Source organism: Leopardus geoffroyi, chromosome D3, assembly GCF_018350155.1.
Source record: "Leopardus geoffroyi isolate Oge1 chromosome D3, O.geoffroyi_Oge1_pat1.0, whole genome shotgun sequence".
Classification (NCBI taxonomy): Eukaryota; Metazoa; Chordata; class Mammalia; order Carnivora; family Felidae; genus Leopardus; species Leopardus geoffroyi.
In genome coordinates, this window is record NC_059339.1 from 48,797,520 (window position 1) to 48,815,679 (window position 18,160).

Below are 18,160 nucleotides of genomic sequence, written 5' to 3' on the forward strand. Positions count from 1 at the left end.
TCGGACCAGAGGGCAGGCTCTGAACCCTCGGGGCCACATTGCTGCTTGACGGTCACGCGGTCAACACAAACACACGTGTATGTAGAGAAAGGTAAAATTTTTGTTTAAAATGGAGTCTGGTGTTCTAATCTTCTGAATTGGGGTTTTAAAAAGAATTTTGATGGGCGCATGAAGGGGCTGTGTAGGTGGGGAGTCATTCAGAAAGTGTGTTGGGAAAGACAAGCCCACAGGAAAGAGAAGGACGAGGTGAGCCTGGGGGGTGGGGAGGAGGTGATGAGTACAGAGACCTTTAGGAGGTGGAAATAACAGATGACTCAGTGTGTGTGCACCTGAGTGCATGTGTGTGCATGTGTCCATGTGTGTGCATGTGTGTGTGTGTGTCAAGGAGGTAGTTGAGGGAAAGGACATGATGAGGGAAATCCCAAGTATTTTTTTATTGAGCACCTAGGTGGGTGGGAAAGCCCTCACAGGAGGGAGGAAAGTGAGGGGGACCAGGAGGGAAGAGTTCCTCTGGGGCCTCATGAGAGGGTATTTTCTGCCACCTGGACCTGTTCACTAGGCAGTTAGACACACACAGGTGGAAAAGAGTGGAATCAGCTGCATCATTCATACTCAAGTCTTAGGACGTGAGGTTCCCTGGAGAGGATATTTAAAAGAGGAAACAGCAGGGAAAGCTTAGGGACAGGACGTCAGACAGGATGGCAGAGTCTGACGGTTGGATTCAAGAGTGGCCAACACACAGAGATCACAGACCAAGTGGGATGGGGTCAGGAGGAGGAGGCCACTGGACTCAATGCTCCCCTCCCCCAAACCCCGCTTCTGTGGGTTAATCTCTCGGCCACCTTTCACATTCATTTTTGCATGTTCACCCCTGCTTTATCGGTCCCCTTCATTGTCCCAGCCTGCTGTGCCTCTAAACCCGATTTATACCCTCACCTCCTCCAGCAAACCTTCCCAACTGCTCACCACTGGGCTTCCAGCCCCCTGTTTCCTGCCCCCCCCAACCCTGTCATTTATCTTGTTTCCTCCCAAGATTCCAAGCATCTAGGGCAGAGGCTCTGCCTTCCTTGGAACCCCACAGTGCCTGATCACACGGTCCTGATTAGTTGGTTGTTTATAACCCATAGCATAGAGTCTATTATTCTACTTGTATAGTTTGGATTTTTTTTAATCTTTATTTTTGAGAGAGAGAGAGACAGAGAGACAGAGACAGAGTGCGAGTGGGGGAGGGGAAGAGACAGACACAGAATCCGAAACAGGCTTCAGGCTCTGAGCTGTTAGCACAAAGCCGGACGCGGGGGTGGAACTCACGAACCGCAAGATCATGACCTGAGCCGAAGTTGGACACTTAACCGCCTGAGCCACCCAGGTGCCCCTGTATAGTTTGGATTTTTAAAAATACACTTTCTTTACACCAGGAGCTCCTCTACCGTTTTTCGCTTACTCTCGGCTTTGTGAGTTCTTCCCAGGGCATGTTCTTCCCTGTTGGCTTGGCCTTTTGCTCCTCAAATGCTCCACAGGCAGCCTGGGAGCTGAGACGCATCTTCTGTTCCCTTGCATTTTCTCACTTCCCCATTGGTCTCTGTCGCCAACGTCCCTCACTCCCAACTTATGACAACCCCTTATCCTAGAACCCCTGGTACATTCCTTCTGGCAGGCCATGCTTGCCTAAACACTTAGCTGTTTGTAAGTACCTACTCACTTAATCTCATGGGATTAAGACACGCAGCGTCAGCTCCATGCCTTCTTACAGCATCAGCTCAGTGACTCCCTACCAGCCCTCCAGGCAACTACAATGGCAGGTGTCAGATCTCCACCGAGAGCTGCACAACTTCATCTTGAGTTCCTCCAATCCTCGTAGGTTCCACGTAGAGCCGGAAAGAATCCTCACCCATATACAACTGTGTTTGCTTGTGTGTGCGCGTGCGCGCACAATGAGCAACAGCAATGATTATGATGATGATGGCGTCGATAAAAATCACTATCATTTTCTGAGCACTTATGCACGGCAGGCCCTATGCAAAGTGCTTTATCGACATCCTTCAGTCAGTCCTCCCTTCTCTGCCTGCCACTCTTCCGTGCCCTGTGGAATCTTGGGGTTGCTCTGAAATCACTGCAATGCTGGATAGGAAGCTTTGGTTTCCTTTGTGGAGGTGAGATGGGGGTAGACCCAGGAACTCCATGATCAGCACAGAGGCTTTGGAGGACACCCATGGCGGCAGTGAAGTGAACTGACCTGATTCTACTTCATCTCTAGCTCTTATCGCCCCTCCCTCACAGAGAGGAACTGGGGTCCTGATGCTACAGTCTATCCGGGGGAACAATGACCTTCCCCTGGAGATCCAGCGCCTATGGAGCATGTGTCTGTGACAATATGCCACCAAATAAGCAATGCTTGATGGGATTCTAATTAAATTAAACAGAGAAGATAGAATCTAGGAGGGTAAGTTTCCTTAAAAAGAATCAACCGTCTTCCCAGTCTTGCTTGTTACACTTCCACGCCTGCTTAGGGCTATTACCTTTCTAATTGGAAAGAGGTAACAAACCAATGGTGTGGAGGTAGAGAAATACAAAATAGAACATTTCTCTATTTCTCTAAATTGTTTCAAAAAAACATCCGGTTGAGGAACTGACCAAAAAGAAGGGTGGGGGGAACTTCGCTGAGCTACAGGATTGGATGTAAGGGACAAGCAGAGATCGAATGTGGTGTTTAAGGTCAGTCAAGTGCCGTGAAACTATGGAAGACTGCAGAGGTTCTGATCCCAAGAAAAGTTAAAAATAAAGACTTTTAGAACATCCTAGGTCTGGAAGTGCTGTTCCATTTTGAAAAGGCACAAGAACACACTCTAAAATAAAAGGTGATTTGAGAAGGATGACCTACGAGGGAGGGAAGGGGGAGGAAGGTGTGAGGCACCAGACTGCCGTGGGCAGGGCACTGGCGTGAGGGGAGGAAGGCCCGTGCAGGAGGCAGAGGGGTATTCTGGTTCGTGTCTTAGTCAGCTTGGGCTGCTATAACAAAATACCATAGAATGGGGTGCTTAAAAAAAAAAAACATCTAAACTTATTTCTTAAAGTTCCGGAGGCTGACGGATTTGGCTTCTGGGGAGAGCTCTCTTCCTGGCATGTGGATGGCTGTGAGACAGCAAGCTCTCCGGTGTCTCTTCTTCTGAGGAAACTAATCTTGCGGAATCTACTGGATCAGGGCCTCATCCTTATAACCTCATTTACCCTTCGTTACCTCCATAAAGGCCCTACTCCAAATTCGGTCACACTGGGGGCTAGTTAGGACTTAAACACATGAATTGGGGGGGGGGCACAAATAGATGGATTGTTCGGCAAATGGCTGTTGGTTAAAGGGAAGGGGCCAGTGACAGGAGAAAGACAAGGCACAGCAGGAAAGGCAGAGAGGACTAGTGGAGCCACGGATGGGATTTCTGGCGTCAGGGAGTGGTGAGAGGAGACAGCTTCTCAATAATCATGAGGCCAGCTTTTCTGATAAGTGGGAATGGGTTTGGAATTTGAGAGGAGTAAAAAGATCCAGAAAAGCCTCCATGGGGAATGGGGTAAGAATAAAGTGGGGGCTGCCATGCAATACCAAGGGGCCAGGCAAGGTGAGCTACCATGATGGCCATCCAGACATCAGCGTCAATGTCATCTCCTTGTGGACGTCTCGCCTAACCACACTGTTTTCATTTTCTGCATAGTACTTAGTGGTATCTGATGAAGTTATCATTCCCCCCTGTGCGATGTAAGCTCCATGGGACTCTGGATTCTTTTTTTTTTTGGCTGGCTTGTTGCTATTTCTAAGGCTGAGGGTAGTGCCTGACACAGTAAAAACCAAGGAAGTCTCTGCGAGCTGAACGGACGAAACGACTTTGCAATGGCGCCAATGAAAGAATTAGGTGACCTTCCACCCGTTGTCACTCAGGCTCCCAGGATCAAAAATGTGGAAAGAGAAAGGTTATCCAGGACTTGCACTGGCAAGGTAGGAATGACAGAGGGGGCCACGTGAGGAAGGAGTTGAGGGTGCTAGTGAGTCTGCTGTGGAAATGGCTGAAAAGGAGAGAGATGACAAGGAAGAAAGGCAGACAGGCAGAAGGAGGGAGGGAGGATCGCAGACGTAAGAAGAGAGGAAGCAGGGAAGGCTGGAAAAGCGGGTTTAGTAGGAACGAGTCAGAGAATGAGATACTCTGGTCAACAAGAGGAGGCTGGAGCCACAGTTTGCTGGACACCAGCGTGTGTCCACAGGTGGCTGCCAGTGTGACAAGAAATGGAGGGAGGGGGACTGAAGTTTAGCCCCCCAATGCACCGTGAAGTGGGGCAGCCGTTCCTAAGGTGTTCCATAAGCGGTAATTCTGACAGTTGACGCTACTATCACAATCAAGGGCTCCGTGGTCAACTAAGTTTAGAAAGCATGAGTTAGAAAACTGATTCACATATTGCAGGATTTCTACAAATTTTTGAAATACTTAACAAGGCTTCAAAGAAAGGTACAGTGTGCTCCAAATCTACTTGACTGATGAATCCTTTTTATTTCTCTCTAGGAATATCCCTAAGGGCCTTCTGTTCCCGGAGAAGAGAGGTCCTCAAAGTATGGTCCCTGGGACAGCACTATCAGCATCCCCTGGGGACCTGTTAGAAATGCAAATTCTCAGCTCCCATCCCAGACCTCTCTGATCAGAAAGTCAGGGTGGAGGCAGGATTCTGAACAAGCTCTCCAGGCAATTCTGATGCATACTAAAAGTCCAGAACCATTGAGCTAGAAAACACCTTTGAGAAGTCTGATTCGTGTTCAAATCTGGGAAAGACTATTCCTTAAGGGGTGAGATGAGTCATTCGTGTTAATGCTAAGGTCATGTAATATGACTGCAGAAGTTGAAATGGAGAAGAAAAATGTGTGTCCAATTGTAATGTGCAAATTAAGATTGCAAAATTTAATATTAGCCTAATTCATAAATCACATCAAGATTTGAATACGAATGACTTTGGATTGCCTATTCCTTTGGATTATTCATCTTGTTATGTCCCTCTGTTAGCACGATTCAAGAGCTGACTTTTTTCCAACGTACTTTATCAAGTTGTGGAGAGGGGGGGTGAGGGAAAGGAAGAGAAATGGATTTGAAAACTATTTCCTTTCTTTCCCCTTGTCCATGCTTTGACAGAGTTACCGAAAAGTAATTATGAGGCCAAAAGCTAGACAGCAATGGAAAGGAGAAGATAGATCACATGGAAGCTGTATCGTCACCTCTTAAGTAAAAAAAAAACTAACCCTAAGTTTCTGTATTATATGTCTGGCTATCTAAACTCATATTTAAAACCTGATTTTAAAAGCAATTATTGGGGGGCGCCTGGGTGGCTCAGTTGGTTAAGCATCCGACTTCAGCTCAGGTCATGATCTCACAGTTCGTGAGTTCGAGCCCCGCATCTGGCTCTGTGCTGACAGCCCAGAGCCTGGAGCGTGCTTCAGATTCTGTGTCTCCCTCTCTCTCTGCTCCTACCCCACTCAATGTCTGTCTCTCTCTCCTTCAAAAATAAATAAAAGCATTAAAAATTTTTTTAAAGAAATTATTTGCAAAGAGCTTTATAAATCAATCAACTCAGGAGCACTTTATCTAGTTTTGTAATAAATGGTTGTTGGGTCAGCACAGATTTATCAGAAGGTATAATTTTCAAGTGTTAAAAAGCGTATCTGTCCCATTCCCTAGCAGAATAATGGTGTTTACCACGCATTTGTAGTTTGCAAAAAAGTTGTCAGAAATAATTCGGGATATATGAATGCTTCAATGGTACAATGAAAACAAAAATGTGACTCAAAGGAATCTGGGTGCATGTTTCCAAAGTAAAATTAGAATCTAGGCCTACATCTTAAAACGCATTTCGACTCGGAATTTTCCTAAAAAGGGGAAAAAAAAAGAAACAAAGAAGACCCCTTAAACAATTATACAGAGCTAAATGATTAAGCTTTTTAAAGTGCTTTAGCCAGAAATAGTCTTAAGTTTCTAATGCATTTAGACATAAAGGCATATCAGAAATGAAAGAATAACATTGTTCAAAGATTTGCATGAGCACAAAGGCTTAATTGGAAGAAAAAAAATGATAAGAAATGTCTCTGATTTCTTAAGGTAGAAGTTTACAGAACTTCCATTCTTTGACTTGGTTAGCTCTGGTTCATTGCCCAGCAATATACATGACTGGCGGGGTCCCCGTGAATCCACTGGTCATGAATTCCCATGGGTCCTTCTACTAAGTGGGGATGAGCTACACTAGAGGTAGGTCTAAATTAAGATCTGTGTTTCCTATAGAAAACCACCTGCAGCTCTTAGCTAGTTTAATTTGTGCAACCTTAGAGTGATCCATTTCTCAATACTATGGACCACTGAACTATAGTATTGCCAGCATGAAGGAAGGCTTCATTCTGAAATTGTGGCCCTCATTTAGAGAGTTGTCTGTTCTCCCCAACTTCATTCAAGCATACTGAAGAAAGGTCAGGTCCAAAGTCATTAGACTGCAGATTCTAAAACCTGCTTCCTGCTCCCAGAGTTGGAACGGCATTTCTGATCAGAGAGGGGTTGAGTTAGTTCATATAGCAGGTGAATTTCCTTCCCCATGTGAATTCCTGGAACTCATATGCAATAGCGCTGTGCTAAGAGTTGGCCCTCATGTATACAGGAAGGTGATGGCCATCTGGCAAAGCACCTGGACCTTCTTACCTCCTCAAAAAATGATGAGCAGTGATTCTGGAGAGGAAACCAGTGCTAAACAGAAATAAGACCAACCGCCATCTTTGCGGGCCACTCACAATTTCTGAAAATGGTTCTGAGGTTATAAATACCTAAAGGCCCTGATAGAAATTTTAAAGGGTAAGACATTTAACATTTTTTTCATGTGCCTTATCTTATACAATTGAACAGAACCCCCGTATACTCACACTGTTGATTTCTCTTATCCCTAAATCACTCTAGTAGTTACAGAGGGACCCACCATTTAGCACTGTAATATAGTACAATCTCCCCCATTAAATTGTTTTCCTGGGGGGCACAGAGTATTAAATATTTTTTTCTTCACTTGCTAAGATGGGGAGATTAATGACACCCACCTTCTATTTTTTTAACTTTTTTTTTTCAACGTTTATTTATTTTTGGGACAGAGAGAGACAGAGCATGAACGGGGGAGGGGCAGAGAGAGAGGGAGACACAGAATCGGAAACAGGCTCCAGGCTCTGAGCCATCAGCCCAGAGCCTGACGCGGGGCTCGAACTCACGGACCGCGAGATCGTGACCTGGCTGAAGTCGGACGCTTAACCGACTGCGCCACCCAGGCGCCCCGACACCCACCTTCTAGATGGCTGAGAGGAATAGGGGAGCTAACATACGTGAAATTCCTAGCACAAGAAAAGTGCTTAATACTTATTAACTACTGGTAGCAACCATTATTAAGAAGAGGCAGTAGTACCTGGGAGTTAAGAGCACAAACATGGAAGCCTGAGTGCAGCATCCAAATCCTGGCTCTGTCACTCACCAGGATGCGGCCCTGGACAAGTTACTTAATCTCTCTGGGCCCCGATTTCCTCATCTCAAAGATACTAACAGTACCATCCTCTTGGGTGACAAATGGAAATTGGATTAGATACTATATTACAAAGTCTTTGGGAAACATCCTGGCACATAGGAGGTGCTATACTGGTGTTACTATTTAATTCTTACCACAACCCTCAGGGGTGGGTGAAGCCAAGGTTTCGGGTCATACAGCTAATGGTGGGTCCACGGTTCTAAGCAAGTAGAAGACGCAGCTGATGTCAGTACGCCTCATCAGAGGGTTACATGAGAGTCTCTAGTTGCACATGACTGTTCCATTCCCTGGTGGCACATGCCTGCCTCAGATGGCTTATCACCTTCACTAGTATTCCTGATTACTAACTGGCAACGCAGATGCTCTTAACGCACAGCATGTGCCAGCATCCTGCATGCCAGAGGTTGACAGCACTTCCTTGTATTGATTTGCTTAAATGCATAGGAAAACAGATCTCTTAACTTGCCTCTGGGAAACTGACAGCGAGTGGATCTGAATAGACCACCGTGCCTGTTTTCTCTCCCCTCCCTGGTCCACAGCACAGGGGAAAATGGGTAACTCCGAGGGGTGGATTCTTCCAGCCACCCCTGTTGAGCCTCAGTTGTTTCTGTGAAGGAGCCAAAGGAGGTTTTTAAAGTTGGCTCAGGCTTCCCTTTCCACTGAGGGTGGGGCAATGGTGAGAAAGTAAGAGAAAGACCAGAGACTAGGCCAAGACTTTTGCTTGTGAATGTATACCACTGCCATCTGCTGGATGGAATGGGTATCAGATCTGTTCCGATGTTTCTTTGCTGTATAATAAGCAAATTCACTGATTTCCCAATATGGGTTCAGAACCTAGTGGTTTCATCATTTCACAAATCAATTCTAAATGTCTGCAGATCTTGGAAATCTCATGACAACCGTGCACAGAAGGACTATCATGTGAGTAACTGAAAGGTAAGCTGATGATGTCTTTGAAGCAATGCCCTATTTGGCATTACTAGTTCCCCAGATCAGAGTTAGTCTGTTCCCAAATGGTTGATCGATTGGTTAGAATAAGCCCATAACTATCCAGCAAGGGCATCTGGCAGAACTTGGACCCTCCTGTCAATGGCAAAAAGTACTTACAGGGAAGTGAAATCACCATCTGGCCTTATTCTTGTGTTCTCTGAAATTCTGTGTTCATGTATCCAGTAATTATTTATTGGGCACTTATCCTGTGTGCCAGGCACATATCAGGAACTAAGGAAGCCAAGAGGAATAAACATAGTCCCATTTAATGATATTAAATGGATATTTTCTGAGTGCTTACTACATGCCAGGCACATGCATCCAGTCCTCAGAACGACCCTAGGATTTATTATTATCTCATTGTCAATGATCTTATATTATTTCATTTACAAAGACCTTATACTATTATCTCATTTAGAGTGACTCTTCCTGTCTCATTTACAGTTCAGAAAACTGAAGCTTAGGGAGATTAAGTAACTTACACTAGATAATACAGTTAGAGCTGGAGTGAGATTTGAATGTGGGTAGTGGGAGTGGACGGGTGGAGGAGAGAAGGGTTGGCAACATGGGGTTATGTTATGTAGATGTTTTTTCTCATGTAGAGAGTCTGGGTCGTTCATTTTACACACATTTTCTGTCCCATTAGCACAGAATCCCGGCAAAGTAAAAGTGCCACACAACACTACGTAATGTAGCAGCAGATGCTTTGGAAAGATTGATCAGGAAGAATATCCCTTCCTCTAGCAAGCATCTGAAATCTATCTAGTTAACATTCTCTTCAGTTCTTAACTCTTCCTAACAGCAGCCTCAGTGTCGACAGCAAGACCTGAATTATCGTCGGTTCTCATTGAATGGAAAACAAATCCGCATTTTGGCCTGCATGACAGATATGGGAGAGTGAATGATTTGCTCAGCAGCAGCTAGGGAGCGATTCAGATGTATGATCACAACAACCGCAAATCGCTTTTCATTTGTTCTCTCTCTGCTCTTGTGTACGAGTAGGGAAGGTGCAGGTGCTAGTGAGGGGATGCCAGGGTGGATGGGAGCAGGAAGAAGAGAAGAGACGACGAATGGTAGCTGGAGGCAGAGAAGAAAAACACTCTGTGCCAAGTGCCTCTGAAAAGTGTTCAAATAGTTTCTACTGGACAGAAAGTAGAAGTGTAGGCGGGACAGGAGAGTGGCTAACGGTGGGTAGGGGTTTGTAGTCAGCTGGCTGGGCTAGAATCTCTGCTATGCCAGTAGCCTAGTCTTTGACCTCAGACAAGTCACAGAATCTTTTCATTCCTTACTTCATACACCTGTAAGATGGGGGCTGGCTTACAGTGCTGTTTTGGGGGTTTACTGAAGTAGTCTAGACTGCCCTCCATTATTTGCAGCAAGGGGCCAGAATTTGGATGGATCCTTTAGAAAAACTGCCCTTAGGCTGGCTCGATGCTATTTATTTACACATCAGTTTGCTATACATACTCATATTTTGCCTCTCCACATCCTATAAGGCAGGTTGGAGAGTTATTATCATTCCCATATTTATAGAAGAAACGGATCTCCATGTGTTTGGTTGAAATGAAGATGTTTGTCCAAGCACAGCCTGCCCTCAGGGCCACCCACATGAGAACAACAACAACAACAAAAAAAAAAAAAAAAAAAAAAGCATCCTATGGAATCACATTTGTGTATCAAACTCCTACGCAGAGAGTGGTTTTCAAATTGTTTCCTGGAAATAACTGAAACCCGAATTTCTTGGAAGGAGCTCCAACCTGGAATTTCCTAGAAGTACAAACAGAAAGGGGAAAGGCTATTATAAGCATTCATGGCAGATTTCTTTCACTGAAATTCTCTTTCAAATCAGTTTTGAAGTTGAAAGAAAAACTGAATACTTAATTTTAAGATTATTTTTAAAATTAGTCTACTGTTCATCAGCCAATGTTACTTTGGTGGTGAATAACATATTGGGCAAAACACTACTTCCTGATTGTTGCACGTGCTTGTGAGGCGCAATGTGAGGGAAAGCGTTTTAGAGAAATAAGAATGAATGGAAAGAATGGACAAAATATTAGAAATACCGAAAACAGTTCCACATAAGTATTAAAGTGTAGTACTGAGACACACACTAGCCTAGGATCAGTACAAAAAGTGAGGGGACACAGGCACTAAAATCTAACTAAGGGGGAGAAAGCAGAGCTAACTCAAATCAGACCAAACAAATGCTACTGGGCTGAGGTTCTGAAAAGTTCTGTTACTGATCTCTAAGAATTGTGCCAGTTATTTGTATGTCGGTGGGCTTTTAAAAAGCATGGTTGAAGAAGTTTTCTAATAATTTAATATATGTTCATGAAACTTTTAACACAATTACCTGCACTGTAAGGCACAGACTTGACTGTCTTTCAGAAGGTTAAACACGGGCCTATTCAAATGAGGGGGTGCCTGGTGGCCCCGTCGGTTAAGCGTCCAACTTCAGCTCAGGTCATGATCTCGCAGTTCGTGAGATCGAGCCCTGCGTCGGGCTCTGTGCTGACAGCTCAGAGCCTGGGGCCTGCTTCGGATTCTGTGTCTCCCCCCTCTCTGCTCCTCCCCCACTCACACTCTGTCTCTCTCAAAAAATGAATGAACATTAAGAAACTTTTTAAAAAAATGATGAATTCCAACTTAGCTGGAATTGGATACACAGACCATCGCAGTTTAGTTCATAAATGAAAAGGCACCCTGGATAACAGGGTGAGAGCAGGGAGATCAGCGCCTGACACGGTACATGCTCCATACACAATTGTCAAGCAAGTGGAGAGATTGGAGGAACTCCGGTTTCCCTTGTGAGCTCAGTTACACAGGATGTAAATGAGACTCCTCAGTGCTCCTCATTCTGGCTACTAGAAATGAAGCGAAAGCTACAAAATCTGCCCCGTCTTCAGAATCCCAATGTCTGTTCAGTTAACACATCAGAAACCTAGGCATCGACATCTCTCTTCTTGTTCACTGATAAACCAATCCTTTTACTACATTCTGTCAATTTCACCCTCTAAATACAGCCTACAATTTTACCTTCCATCCCTCTGTTTCCCCTGCTGCTACCTGAACCTCAGCTATATCTTCTCTTGCCTGAATGATTGTTATAGTCTTCCAAGGGCTATGCCTCATCCATTCTTGGTGCCACTATTCATCGCCCACAGTAACCCTGGAATTATCCTTTCAAAACACAAATCTGATTAAGTCCCTTATACTTCAAAGCTCTAATCGTTGTTCAACTGTTTGATTAACGTCTGTCTCTCTCCATGTGAATCTTAAGCTCCAGGAGACTGGGGACTCTGAATGCTTTTTCTCACCATTGGGTCTCTGGCATCTAACACAGTGTTTTGTATACAGCAGGCACAAATAAATATTTGTTGAACCAATAAATGAACCGAATGAATACTGGCTTGTTATTCTTAAAGGATAATCTCTCTGTTTTGCCTTCCACACTGTTATCTCAAATCAAACTCATCAACACGCTTAACGTGATTTACATCTAGTACATTTTTATGAATGAAAAGCCAGAGTGCCTAAGAAAATTGAATTGTTTCTCGCTTCTGCATGAGTAAGCTATTAAAATACGCAAACGTGCTTGCATCCGAAATTTTCATTTTTATTCCCAAGATGGTTCATCCTAAAGATGGAGAAAATAAGAGCTCCCCTTGCTTGGGAAACTGTAAATTGCAGTCCCAAAGAAGGTCCGGAAATACAGTTTAAGATCCAACTAAATATAAGCCTTAATGAACTGATGGCTCACAAACAAATATCCTTTGAATGATTCAAAATGGAAAAGATCTTAGCAGAAAACACCACATTTCAGAATTAGGGAACAATCATTCTGATTTTAAGATGTTGAGAAAAGAAAGCATTTGTGCAAACAACTTATTGCTAAACCTAGAACTACGTGGAAGTTTAATTTTCAGAAAGTTCTTGGATACAATACATCTTTTGCTAATTACTTTTACATTTAACAACAAACTGCTTTGGATAAATAATCGTATGCCAAAAGGTCCATAATGCTACTTAACAAATGGGATAATACATTTTCATCATCATCTAGTAGAAGTCTTAATACATTTACTTTCCCAGTACTTAGGTAGTATAATTTGTACCATAATTACTGAATATTCTCCGAAATAAATACCTCACATCAGAATAATGTGGATGGTCAGTAAATCACTATTACTTAAATAAGGATGAACCAAGCTATCATTGCGCACCCCTACTATGCAAGCCCTGGCAAAGAATTACAAATATGAAAATCTTACAGCTAGAAGAGAGACCTCTAGTGTGTGTTAGAGAACTTTATATTGTGCTTCGGGCATAATTAATACAGCAAAATCACTGCAGTCATTTTGAATACTGTGGTGGGAGATTTTTTGCCAACTATCATTCACGCTCGATCCACTTCAAAATTTCTTCCCAGCAAATGTATGATATTTTTGCCTACTTTCTTTTTTGTAATCATATTGCCTAAAACCAATGAAGTTTTCTCCGTGATGCAAAGTTTTAAAATTCAACGGTCACCTTTGCAACCTAATTAGTAAACATTAAACCTACTGTCATCATAACAATCGCTAACAATTCTTTGCATCCAAGCAGCAGCAGGACTCCTGAGCCAAATTGTTGCAGCCAGTGTGCGGTCTCCTGAACACCAGCCCCTCACCGTAAGCCAAATGCCACACAAATATAAACACGAGGAATAGATCGGCACATCGCCCATTATCCAGGAGACAAATGGACCCACTACTATTTCAAATTCACCAAGTAGGTTAGCTATTAGATTCCACGGTTTCCTACATATGCAGGTAAATTCCTTGATGTAAAATCAGATTTAATGAATCATGCAAGGCATCAGCCTCAGCCTTTAAAAATCCTTTATTTTCTCCTTTTCCACATTAAAAACACATTTGAGATAAACAGAAGATGTTTCTCCAAAGAACACACATACACACAAAACAGGAGGTCTCTTAAGGAGTCTACTGCTGAGAAGGTAAAAGCATTTTGCTCATTTTTAATTTGCTAAAACAATCCAAGCATGCTTGGTACCCAGAGGGTATTCTCAAATAAACTTGTATCTCTAGCTGCCAGCTTAGTTGATTGAAAACAGAAGGCAAACGTTTCTTAAAGAATGAGTATGTTAAACTGTTATGTCTCTCCCAGTTCCACCAAGGACACACACACACACACACACACACACACGTCAAAGATTTGCTTGAAAGCAGCCGCCAGTTCTCTATGATCTAAAAGGTAATGCAGCATTTGTACCAAATTACTGCTGCCTACTGCGGTGCACCTCTTAGCGAGGAAGCCGGTGCCACGGGGACACTGGGCAGTTCCTGCGTGCTGTTCTCCACGCACAAAGCCGACAGCCCCATTTCCAACTTTGCTAACTTAGTTGGTTTCCGCCCAGCCGGCCCCCGAAGCACAGTCACGGTGAAAACGTTTTGATACCAGAAAATCATTTCCACGACAGTTGCAAGTGTTCGAAAGCACAAAGGCAGACACTGCCGACCCGATCTAGCCAGGAAGTTTCGGTACTGGGGCGGCCGTGCGGAGCACGCGTCCAGGTAAGGGATTTCTGCACCTCAAGTCTGGTGCTCTCTCCCTGGATGTTTTGGGGGTCGACCTCACTTTTAACGCGAACTCGCCAGAACGCGCCCCCCACCCCACCCCGTTCTTTTTTGAGGAGGCTCGGACTCTATTTTCCAGCCGGGTCCCTCTGGGGGGCGGGAGAGGAAGCACACTTCACATTTCAATAAAGAGGGGCGGCGGGGTGGGGGGGTGGAGGGGAGGAAAGAGGTCAGAAAGGAGCCAAACTGCATCCCTCCCGCCCACCTCCGTGCCCCAAGCGCTGGTTCAGGCGCGGAGACGGGAGGCGGCCGGGACACTCTGTCCCTTTAAGGGAACCTTGGCCGCCAGAAGGGGAGGGAAGGATGCGGGCTCCGGACTCGGACTCGGCGCTGCAGGCATCGCGGAGTAGAGGCGAGCGCAGCAAAGCCACAGCCATTACCTGCAGCGCTCACATCCTTCCCCCACCCCGGCACCCCCTCCCCCGTCCCCGCCTCCCAAGGAGACTTCTAATCCGGAGCATGTGCCGTGCCCTTTATCCGGGGAGGAGGTGGGGAGGAAGAGGAATGAGAGCTTTTTAAAAATAAATGAAACGTTTGCACCCAGGGAGGGGGGGGGGGGGCTGGAAAAGGGAGGGAGTGGTGGGAGGGGGCTTTAAAGGCGCCCGGGTGGGCGGAGGCGGCGAATCCGGATCAGCCCGGCCGGAGACGGACGGCGGACAGCGCTGGGCACCGGCCGCGGCTCACAAAGAGGGAGCGGCGCGGTCCGGCCCGGGCAAAAGGGGAAGGAAAAACCGCCTCGGGGCCTGATCCGCTTGGCAGCCACAATGGCGTCTTTCACTGGGCGTCCGGGGGCGCCACCGAGGCTGCGGGCGAGGAGGGGGCGGCGGGCCCCCCCCCCCCCCGGCAGGCGGCAGGAGCGGAGCCCGGGGCGCCGCCGCCCCCGCGCGCCCCGCTGGGCGCTGCGCTCGGCTGGGGGCGCTCGGGCCGGCGGCGGCGGGCCGGGCCCGCGGCGCCGGGAGGGTCTCGGCGGGGCTGCTGTGCGGGCGCGGAGCTCTGCGCCGGGAAGAAAGGGACGCGCGCGGCTCGGCGAGGAGGGAGGGGTGAGGGGAGGGCGGGGGAGAGCCGCGGCGAAGCGGCCGCCGGGGAGGCTGGCGCGCGAGCGGCGGGCGGGCGGGCGGCGCTGGCACAGGCTCCGAGAGCCGCGGCTGCTCAGCTTCCAGATCCGGAACCGGGCCCCGGCGCGCGGGCTCCGGCCGCCCCGGCCCCGGCCCCGCCGGCCGCGCCCGCTCCGCCCCGCTCGCGCCCGCTCCCGCTCGAGGAAGAAAGCCGAGAACCCGCAGAAGCAGCCCCGGAGCAGGCGACGGCCGCTGCCCCGCCGCCGGCCCGAGCGGATCCCGAGCCGCCGCGGCGGGCTGTGTGTGTGCGAGTGTGCCGCGCTCTCGCCCCATGCCTGGCACATGCGTAAAAGCGAGTTGCGCCCAAAGTCCCAGCCATACCCTCCTTAGCAAATAATAACAAACCCAAACCGTCAGATCTTACCTGAAACATTGAAGCACAAAGTCTCTCTCCAAGTCCCCTTTTCCTTTTCCTCTCCCCCCTTTTCCGATTTCTCTCCCAGCGATCTGCTCGGCTCGCCACACCAGAGAGAAATGCAATAGCTTGGCTAAGGTAGACAGAACAAAATACAGAGAAGAGTTGCTCCAGGGCTTTGAAACCCCTCAAGGCAAGGATCAGGATACAATTAGCTCATGCCTCTACCTCCAGTCTAAATCAATCTCCAAAATAAAACTTAAATCAAATTAACTGATCACTGGGCAGACAATTGATCTCCTTCAAAAATAAAGCTCTACGTATACGTATAGATAAATACACATATAGGAATTTTTTTCCAGTTTTTTTTTTTTTTTTTTTTTTTGGTGGAAAAACAGTCTTATTCCAGCCTCCAACTTGCTTTTTACCCTCCTCTTGCACAGAAAAGCTGATTTTAATCGTTGTGATTAGTTTTGATGTAACGTTTCCGCGGGCGATTTCTGCAAATGGATGGAGTGTTTCTTTGCCAAAAGAGGGAAAAGCAGCAGATGATGATAATTATAAGGATTGTTGGTTGTTTCTTTTTATTTGTGTTTAGGGCTCTCTCTTCACTTTCTCAAGTTGACCTGACATTGCTGTTACACTAAGGTCGCACAACTTGTTGATGAGGATCACCGCCCTGTCTGATCAAAGGATAGGTGATAATTTGGCAACAGAGCAGCACATTTTTGGTTCCTTTGGCGACATAACGTCCCAAATGACGTGGATAAAAATAAGCACATGCAGTCTGCTTTGCCCCAATCAAGTCTGAATCAGCGCCTGGGGGTGATACACAAACTCATTTCAAATGTTCAACCATGCAGAATTGCAAAAAGATTGAAGGAGTTACACCACATTTAAAAAAAAAATAGCAAAATTAAAACAAAACCTACATTAGGTGTAGCCAAAGACCTGCCATTTAGGTTTTATTTGATCAACCTTCTGAACATATCTCGCCAGCTCCCTTCTGTTTGCTTCTCTCCACCTGGTACCTTTTATGGGGGGGGGGGTTGAATAATTCCATTATTTGAGGAAGTGCTCAACAGAGCTAAAGAGAGTCTAACATAAACACATTTCTCCAGATTGCAACTCTAGTTCTGATCTCCCCCGCTCCTCATCACTACTCCTTCTTTTCTAGGTCTTTGTTCAAAGAGATTGTGCCTGAGCCAGTCGTTATCTTAATTCTTTCTAGTTACAGTGGGATATTTGGTTGTAACTCTGAGGTCACCTTTCATTAGTGTTATATCCTTGCAGGATACTTTTTGAAATGGTATATTTTTTTGAGCACTTCACAGTTCATTAATTCAAAGACTTTGCTGACATTTCTTATGAAAAAGACCAGGCTGTAAGGCCAAGGAAACTAAAAAAAAAAAAAAGAAAAAAAGAAAAAGAACGAAAGAAAGAGAAAACCCTAAATAGAACCAGACATGTCCTGTGAATACCTGCAATTGGCAGCCTTGCACAGGAAGTCTTTTTTAAACTATCATCTTTCTTTTAAGGTAAGAAACTCCTGCAATCCCAGCAGCAAAGGGAAGGCTCAGGCTTCTAAAAAAGATCGCCAATCACATCAGTGTAATAGCAACATGAGTGATTAATGTCATTATGAGAATCAGGGGCGTTGGTAGATTTTTTTTTTTTTTTAACACAAGTTCACATGACACGGGTATCTGCTTTGAGGAAATCAGTGACCTGTAGGAAGAAAAAAACGAATGGCCCCCAAAACAACATGAAACAAAGTCACATTTTTCTTTGCTCATTATCTTTCTCTTCCCCCGCCCCCAATCAACACAAGGTAGATACATCCTCTAATCTGCAATGAAAATTTTTAAATGGTCACGAAACCCCAAATTCAGTTGAATAAGAACTTTGTTCTTGCCCCCCAAATGGCACTAAATGTTAATATAGGAGGATGTGAGAAGACAAGAGACTGATATGACTTAATACATAGAAGGTGTGGCTCAAAACCACTTTTATTAAAGTCTGGAGGGCCTTGTGTCACTATCCTGGAATGTTAGAGCTGGGCAGATCATTTGTGGACTTCTAGTTCTTTACATCATTTTACAGATGAGGAAGCGGAAGCAGCTTGCCCAAGGTCACATGCCAGTCAGTGACAAGACCAAGATCAGGCCAGGAGGGGTAGGGGTAGGACAAAGGTGAGTGGTACCCCCCTGAAGGCACTCAGCTTGAGAAACTGCACAGCATTCTAAATTATACTGACATGGCCTAAAAACCATACTTCCAGAATTCCCGTTCTGGAGTTGTCCTAACAACCTGTTAGCACAATCTTTTAAATATCTCTGATGGCAGCAAATCCCTGTCCTTTGAGGTTTAACTTTTGGAAACAAGCACTCTCCCCCCACCCCTCCCAAAAAAATGAGTATCAGGTCTGGGAATAAGTGAATAATGAAGATGCTTACACTATTTAGAGTCAAAAAAGAAAATATGACTAAAAACAA

General features: G+C 45.7%; 1 protein-coding gene across 1 annotated transcript in view; it reads right to left on the reverse strand.

Moving 5' to 3' along the window:
• KCTD1 (potassium channel tetramerization domain containing 1) overlaps positions 1 to 15,788 on the reverse strand; it is a 190,275-nt gene extending 174,487 nt beyond the window's left edge. The window contains exon 1 of the mRNA XM_045459280.1: positions 15,675 to 15,788. Within this exon, the coding sequence (XP_045315236.1) occupies positions 15,675 to 15,683 (9 nt within the window). The 5' untranslated portion in view covers positions 15,684 to 15,788. The remainder of the gene's footprint in view (positions 1 to 15,674) is intronic.
• Between the last annotated feature and the right edge of the window lie 2,372 nt (positions 15,789 to 18,160).